Source organism: Dictyostelium purpureum, assembly GCF_000190715.1.
Source record: "Dictyostelium purpureum unplaced genomic scaffold DICPUscaffold_81, whole genome shotgun sequence".
Taxonomy (NCBI): Eukaryota; Evosea; class Eumycetozoa; order Dictyosteliales; family Dictyosteliaceae; genus Dictyostelium; species Dictyostelium purpureum.
Genome location: NW_003519418.1, coordinates 80,791 through 89,255, shown reverse-complemented (window position 1 = coordinate 89,255; position 8,465 = coordinate 80,791). Strand labels below are relative to the sequence as shown.

At 25.9% G+C, this 8,465-nt stretch overlaps 5 protein-coding genes across 5 annotated transcripts; 3 read left to right on the top strand and 2 right to left on the bottom strand.

Annotated features, from left to right (window-relative positions):
- On the top strand, positions 1-948 carry DICPUDRAFT_97535 (uncharacterized protein). The gene has a single exon (XM_003286825.1). The coding sequence runs from the start codon at positions 6-8 to the stop codon at positions 663-665; it is 660 nt and encodes a 219-aa protein (XP_003286873.1). The 5' UTR covers positions 1-5; the 3' UTR covers positions 666-948.
- A 1,531-nt stretch (positions 949-2,479) lies between these two features.
- DICPUDRAFT_87349 (uncharacterized protein) lies at positions 2,480-3,128 on the bottom strand (the record flags this gene model as incomplete). The annotated part of the gene is made up of 3 exons (XM_003286805.1): positions 2,480-2,725; positions 2,834-3,017; positions 3,100-3,128. The coding sequence occupies 3 exons, from the start codon at positions 3,126-3,128 to the stop codon at positions 2,480-2,482; spliced, it is 459 nt and encodes a 152-aa protein (XP_003286853.1).
- Positions 3,129-3,379: 251 nt separating this feature from the next.
- DICPUDRAFT_150883 (uncharacterized protein) lies at positions 3,380-4,764 on the top strand (the record flags this gene model as incomplete). The annotated part of the gene is made up of 2 exons (XM_003286824.1): positions 3,380-3,542; positions 3,761-4,764. 2 exons carry the CDS (start codon positions 3,380-3,382, stop codon positions 4,762-4,764), a joined length of 1,167 nt encoding a protein of 388 aa, XP_003286872.1.
- Positions 4,765-4,945: 181 nt separating this feature from the next.
- Positions 4,946-5,571, bottom strand: DICPUDRAFT_150882 (uncharacterized protein; the record flags this gene model as incomplete). The annotated part of the gene is made up of 2 exons (XM_003286804.1): positions 4,946-5,104; positions 5,176-5,571. The coding sequence occupies 2 exons, from the start codon at positions 5,569-5,571 to the stop codon at positions 4,946-4,948; spliced, it is 555 nt and encodes a 184-aa protein (XP_003286852.1).
- Positions 5,572-5,870: 299 nt separating this feature from the next.
- On the top strand, positions 5,871-8,380 carry DICPUDRAFT_150881 (uncharacterized protein; the record flags this gene model as incomplete). The annotated part of the gene is made up of 2 exons (XM_003286823.1): positions 5,871-6,434; positions 6,518-8,380. 2 exons carry the CDS (start codon positions 5,871-5,873, stop codon positions 8,378-8,380), a joined length of 2,427 nt encoding a protein of 808 aa, XP_003286871.1.
- Between the last annotated feature and the right edge of the window lie 85 nt (positions 8,381-8,465).

Sequence of the window (8,465 nt, the reverse complement as noted above, 5' to 3'; positions counted from 1 at the left end):
CATGCATGATGGTATGGGATCCAAGAATAATTAGAATACCCACCAATCCACCAAACCCATACGAATATCCACACTATTCATATGCTATACAAACAACAACAGCAAATAGCCCACACTTAACACCAATGCAGCAACAACAATTGGTACAACAACAGCAACAACAACAACAACAAAGACCACCAGCCAACCATCCTATAGTAAATAAATCAAACAATAGTAGTCCAGTAGATAAATCACCATCAAATACCACCACAACTACTACAAATAATAATAATAACAATAATAATAACAATAATAATAACGCCAATGGTAATAATACTGTCACACCAACAGAACCTCCAAAGAATTTTAGTGGTGAAGTATTTTTCGATGATATTGGCCAAGAAAAACCACAAAGAAGACGGAGAAGAACCATGTATTCAAGTAGAAGAAATTTAAAATGTCATTATTGCGAAGTTACTGAAACTCCTGAATGGAGAAGAGGTCCCGATGGTGACCACACACTTTGTAATGCATGTGGTTTACACTATGCCAAAAGCCAAAAGAAATTAGCTCGTGAAAAAGAACTAGAAAAACAAAGAGAAAATACAAGAAAACACAGTATCGATTTTATGTTAACTGAACCACCTTCAACAAATTCTCAAAATACAACTCCGCCCAATTAAAATTAATATAAATAATAACAATAATTAGTAATAATTAATTTAAACATCACCAACCATTAAAATAATTAATTTGAAAACTTAAATCTCATTTATTTATTTACCAAATCGAATATTATTTATTTTTAGAAACAACAAGAATCAATCAAAAATTTCAAATAAAAATAACCCCCACACAAAAATATTTCCTTTTTTTTTAAAAAAAAAATAAATAAAAAAATGAAATAAATATATATATATATATTTATTTCTTGTATATTATTATTAAATATAATGTTTTCTAAATAAAGATATTTAATTAACATATTTTAAAATTAAAAAGTAATACAACACACAAATATTTTTTTTTTTAATTTTTTTATATTTTTATTTTAAAAAAATTAAGCTTCAATAAAATATTTTTCATTTTTAAAACCCAATTACCTTTAATTATATAAACTATAGAAATAAAATAACTAATAAATAATATAGAAAAAAAACTATATATATTAAATATATAATAATAAAAAATGGAAAAAATAGAAACAAAGGGCAATAATTCAAACTTAAAATTTTCAGCAACAACAGAAGAACTTCAACATTTTAATAAATTTATTAGAGAATTTATGGCAATTTACAAGAGTCCAACCAAATCAGATTTTTTAAAGCATTTAGATGGTGATGCAGAAATACTTTTTTTAAAAAAAAGTAATGATGAAAAGAAATCTCTCGAACAAATTATAATAGAATTAAGTGAGGCATTTGAATTAGTTAAAAAAAGTGATGTAGATTGCTTTTTAGATTTCCCAAAACAAAAATTTTCTTCACTCGAAACACTTATTTCAAAATTTATTTTAATCAACGAAGTTAAAGAAATTGATGAAACTTTTAGAATTCATATTTTCCTTGACTCTCTTCCACCAATCCTCCGTTATGAAGTTTCAAAGTGTGGTCCAATTTCTGTTCAAGATGTTATTTCAAAAACTCGTTTAGTTGAAAACAGTAGTATTAATTGCTTCAATTACTCCTTATTTGATGAAAATCCAACAATACAATATGGCTTTAATCAAAACAACTCACCATTCCTTATTACACCTCAAACCATTCCACATTATCTTCAAAATCTTGATAAAAGTCGTCAACAAACAATTAACGGTGGGGAATTTTTTGGAAGCTCAGTCCCAACTTCAGGTCCAGGTGTTTCTCTCAGAAGAGCCATAGATTGGAGACCTCGTGGTGGTTTAAATAGAGCTGTCATCTGCTTTTACTGCGGTATCTATGGTCATAGAGAAATGGAATGTAGAAAAAAAATATTTAACGAAAATAGAATAAAAAATTATAATAATGAAATAAATAATAATAATACCAACAACAATAATACCAACAACAATAATACCAATAACAATACAAATGCCAACAATAATACAAATAACAATAGTAAAAATCAAAATAATGATAATAATAAAAAAAACAATGGTGAAGTAGCTGCAAATAACAACCCAAATGGTAATAATAAAACCAACAATAGTAGCAATAGTACCAACAATAACAATAGAATTAATATTAAATCCAATCCAAATAATATTAAAAGCAACCACAAAAACTAAAAAGATCTCCTCTATAATATATTTCCTTTTCAATTTTCCAATGATAATTTTATAATCCCCAACTAGAATTTAAACAAATAATTTATATTTTCTTTAGATAAAACTTTTCCTTTCTATTCTTTTTTAGATTCTCTAAAACTATTTAAAAAAAAAAATAAAAAAAAAAGACAAATAATTTTTTTTTTTTTTTGTTTGTATTTGTATAATTTAAATGTTACAAAATTAATAAATTTACTTTGCGAATTTCATAGTAAATTCACGTGCTTTATTATCATGTGCCTCTTTATCGTTAATTAGTTGTTCTGCGATTGTTGAAACTAAAGGATCGTTTGGATTTGGATCTGTAAGAAGAGAAGAAATTGATAATAAAACTTTTCCTATATTTAATGCTGGACTCCAATTATTCTTTAAAATATCTAAACAAATATCTCCATTTGAATTTATATTACAATGATAAATTTTGGTTTTAAATTGAATCTATTTTTAAATAAAAAAAAAATAATAAAAAAAAGATAATTGTTGGTAATCTATACTATTTAAAACCTTTGAATATAGAGTATTCTATATTATAATGTGTAAACATACCTTTGGTGGTTTAAATGGATAATCTACTGGGAATAAAATATGTAAGAAAAATACACCTCCTTGATATGGTGAACCATCTGGTCCAATAATAGTACTCATCCATTCGTATAAATTATCACCTACTGGGCCAGCGGAACAACCAGCTGGTGGATCTGTTGTTATATCTGCAAGTTCTTTTTGAATTCTAATAAATTAATTATATATGACAACATATTAATACATGATTTGGTTTATTTTTTTTGTTTGTATCTAATTTTATAAAATACCTTTTTGTGGATCTGGCACCTTCGTTCATTTTTTTAAATATATATATATAAGTTAATAGCTAAATATGTATTTATAGGTATATATATTATTTAATAAAGAGATATTTATTTAACAAAATAAAAATAAAATAAAATTAAAAAAAAAAAAAAAAAAAAAAAAACTTTTTTCGTTTCTTTTAATTTTTTTTTATTTTTAATTTTTTTTTTGTAATTTTTTTAATTATTTTTTAAAATTAATTTTTTAATTTTTTTATTTAGCACCAAACCATCTTATCCTTTAATGAATCATCAACAGTCATCAAGTGTCACCAACACCAATAATAATAATAATAATAATAATATTTATGAAAAAGTTAGAGAAATATTAGAGTTTTATTTAAGTGATTCCAACATAAGAAGAGACAAATATCTTTTAAATTTAATTAAACTAAATAATGAAGGATGTAAGTTTCATTTTCATTTTTATTTTTATTTGATTTGATTTTTTGAAAAAAAAAAAAAAAAAAAAAAAAAAAAAAAAATATTTTACTAAAAAAATCCTTTTTGGTATTTAAGGGGTTGGTTTTTCAAATTCTTTGGGGGTTAAAAGGAATAAAAAAATTTTAAATGAAAATTCCCAAATTGGGGCCAAACCCAAAACCAGTAAAACTCTTTTTTAAAGATTGTAAAACATTGATATTAAACAATGATAAAAAGAAAATCAAAAGAATTCAACCATTTAAAGAGGAATTAACCAATCATGAAATTAAGGAAATTGATGAAAGAACCATTTATATTGAACCAATTACAAATGATTTATCAAACAATACATTAATTGAATCATTATTTTTAAAAGATAAATCAATATTTAATAATAATAACAATAACAATAGCAATATTGATAGTGGTGTCGTTAATAGTTCACCAATACTTCATATATCTATACCAAGATTTCCAGATAAAACAATAAAAGGTTTTTCATTTATTGAATTTTCATCAAAAGAATTTGCAGAGAAAATGATAAATCAAATTGACCAATTCCCAGATCAATATAATAATTTAATTGCAATTTCAAAACTAGAATGGTTAGAAAAGAAAAAACAATTTTCATACTTATCAAGTAAATCAAGATATTTAAAGATAAACAATATACCAAACTGTATAAAAACAATTTTAAAAAAAGATACAGAAATGAACAATAATAATAATAATAATAACCCAACCGATAACACAAACAATGAGGATGACGATATTAAAATTATAGACGATCAAACCAAACCAATCTTAATGAATAAACCACACCTTTGGAAATTTTTTGATAACGAAACCAATATTTCAGTATGTTTTTTAGATTACAAAGCTGGCAATAGTGAAGCTATTTTAAAATTTTCAACACTTTCAGATTTACAATATGCAATCGATCAATTCCAACAAGGTGAAATAGCAATGTATGATAATGTGTTCCATATAACTGAATTTACAGAAAAAGAAATTAATTCAGAAAGAGAAAAAGTTTCATCACACGAAGTTTCAAAATTGAAATCAAATCCATATCGTAATAATAATAATAATAGTTCTGGTGATGATAACCACAACTCTGCCGATAGTGGAGGTTACAAAAAGAGAAATAACTATAATAATAAGAGGAACTATAATAACTATGAAAATAAAAGAAAAAGAGAATAATCATTGTCTTTTTCGTTTAATATTTGAATAAATAATTTTTTTTTATTAAAAGATATGTACAAAAGTAAATAATCAAACTAATGATTATTTGTTTATTTTTTATAATACAATAAATATTATTATTGTTTTTCTTATTTTTTTTTCTTTTCTTTTTTTCCTTTTTTTTTTTTTACCTTTCTTATTAATCTTCTAAAGAAGTATCTTTTAAAAATACAGGTCCTTTGGTAACTGGTATATTTCTAATTTTGTGGTAATCATCATATGAAATAAGTCCTGGATTTTCGATGAATTTAGCTTGAATTAAAGGTTCAACAATTGCTATAAAACCTGATGTTGATGACTAGATTAGAAAAGATATAAAGTTAGTATGAATTATAATAAATTGATATAAAATATAATTAATATACATACATTATCTTTTAATAATGAAAAATTAACGTTATTATGCTTTTCATCATTTTCAGTTAGATTTTTATTAATTTCTAATAGTTTTCCTTTAATGCAACTTCTGATATTATATTGAGTGTTATCTGAACAATAGATTTTACAAATGATAGTTTCTTTTTGAAGTTTAAAACCACCTCTTTTTTTAATACCTGAAACTTCGCTATTCATCGAGTTTTCTTGGAATTCAATTTTGCTAATTTCTTTTTTGAGTACTGGATGGGATGGTGCAACACCAATAATGGCTAATCCATTGGTATGTTGATTTACGTAGTGATCTTCAGTTTCTTCGACTTTACTTGATGGTTGTTCCTCACCCAACATATAATACTGTGTATAATATCTTTCTAAGACAGTTCTCATCTTATATTATTTGATTATTCTAATTTGATTTAAAATTAAAAATATGAAATATAAAAAAAAAAAAAAAGAAAAATTATTTTTAAAAAAAAAAAAATTTATTTCATTTTTTTTTATTTTTTTTTTTTTATTTTTTTAAAAATTTTTTTTATAGAGTTAATTTTTTAAAACCGAATCACTTTCGTTTTTTTTTATTTTATTTTTTTTTTCATATTTATTTATTTAGATAATAATTTATTTTATTTTTATTTGTTTATTTTTTTTTTTTTATATAATTAAATATATTATTTTATAAAAAAGAAATGAATAAAGGAAATAAACAAACTATTACAAATAAACCAAAAGTAGCAACACCACCAGTTGCTACCAACAAGAAAACAGAAAAACCAGTTGTTCCAGTTAAAAATAACATCCCAACTAAACCTGTATTAAATAATAAAAACAACACAGCTGTAAATAAAAAAGAAAATGAAAAACCAGTTTTAGGCAAAAAGAGAAAAGATGTTGAAGAAGAAGAAGAGGAAGAAGATGAAGAAGAATTAAGCTTTGGAAATATTAATGAAGATGGTTTTAGCGATGAAGATGAAGAAGGTGATGACGAAGAAGAAGAAGGTGATGATGACGAAGAAGAAGAGGAAGACGAAGAAGAGGTTGCAACTTTTGAGGAAGATACTGGTATTAACAGAGCTTTATTAGAAAATGAAGATTCATTAGTTGAATACAATTCAGATGATGGAGAAGAGGAAAGTATTAACAGTGGTAATATTTCATCATCAGCCGCAACATCAGGTGCTGAAGAAGACGGTAAAAGATGGTCAAGTGATCCAAATCAATTTTATGATAGTGAAGATTCATCAGAAGATGAGGTAAATATTAAAATATAGTTTATTTAAAATCTAAAAAAAATTTTAAAATTTATTAATATTTTTTTTTTTTATATAAATTTTAGACAATTGTCAATAGAATTGGTAATATCCCAATTGAATGGTATGACGACTTTGATCATATTGGTTACGATGTAGATGGAAATAAAATTATGAGAAGTGAATCAACTAAAGATTCAATCGATAGATTTTTGGATCAACAAGATCCAAACTTTTGGAGAACAGTTTATGATAAGGTTAATGATAAGAAGGTTGTACTCAGTGATGAAGATATGCAATTATTAAAGAATATTCAAAATAGAAATTTCATTCCTGGTTTCAACCCATATGAAGATTGGTATGATCCAGGACCAAACCCAGACAGTATTCATCCACTTCACAATGCACCAGTTCCAAAACGTTCATTCCTTCCATTTGGTACAGATGAAGAAAGAGAAATCCGTCGTCTTACTCATGCTATTCGTATGGGATGGATTAAAATCAGTCACAAAAAGAAAGAAAAGAAGAACAATTTCGATTTATGGGGTGATGGTACTAATAGTGAAGAAAAGCAAAAAGGTATTAAACGTATTCCAGCACCAAAACAAAGATTACCAGGTAATGTTGAATCATTTAATCCACCAGAAGAGTATCTTTTAACAGATGATGAAGTTAAAGCTTGGCATTTAATGGACCCAAGAGAGCGTCCACACAATTTTATACCACAAAAATACAAAAGTCTTCGTCAATTACCAATCTACAACAAATTAATTAAAGAACGTTTCGAACGTTGTCTCGATCTTTATTTATGTCCACGTAAATTAAAGACTAGAGAATTCATCAAAGATGAAACTAAATTCCTTCCAAAGCTTCCAAAACCACAAGACTTACGTCCATTCCCATCACACGAAGAACTCCAATTCCTTGGTCACAGCGCTCGTGTTAGATCAATTTCAATTAGTCCAAACGGTCAATGGTTAGCTTCAGGTTCAGATGATTGTACAATTAAAATTTGGGAAATCTCAAGCACTCGTTGTGTATATTCACTTAAAGTTGAAAACGAAATTCAAAGCGTTGCATGGAATCCAAATCCATTATATAACATCCTCGCCGCAAGTTACAGCAATAAAATCATTATTATTACACCACCAATTTATGGCCCAGAACAAAATCAAGAAACTGAAAAAATCATTACCAAACCAAACACCGAATCAACAAGCGAAGAACAACAAAATAAATCAGTTAATTGGTATAATGTCACTGACAGTACTTTGAAAGAAAGAGGCGTTCGTATTGAAATTCACCACCCATTCACTGTTAAAAATCTTACATGGCATTATAAAGGTGATTACTTTAGCAGCACTTCACCAGAAGAAGGTACTCGTTCAGTTAAAATTCATCACCTCAGTAAAAGAGCCACCCAAACTCCATTCAGAAGATCCAAAACACCAAACCAAGTCACACGTTTCCATCCATCCAAACCAATTTTCTTTGTTGCCGATCAAAATATTATTCGTGTTTATGATTTAATGAAGCAAGAATTAATAAAGAAATTAATCACTGGTTGTAGATATATTTCATCCATTGATATTCATCCAGGTGGTGATAATGTTATTATGGGTGGTTACGATAAGAGAGTTTCTTGGTTCGATTTAGATCTCTCTACTCGTCCATATAAAGTTTTAAATTACCATAAAATGGCTGTACGTAAAGTTATCTACCATCCAACCCTTCCAATCTTTGCCTCTTGCTCCGATGATCTTTCAATTCATGTTTTCCACGGTATGGTTTATGACGATTTACTTCAAAATGCTTTAATTGTACCACTTAAAATTCTTAAAACTCATCAATCTGTAAATGATCTTGGTGTTTTAGATATAGCTTTCCATCCAAAACAACCTTGGATTTTTAGTTCAGGTGCTGATTCAACCATCAGATTATATACCTAAATTAAAAGGAAAAAAAATAAAAAAAATAAAAATAAAAAAAAAAAATAAATAAAAATAATAAAACAAAAATAAATATAATATTAAA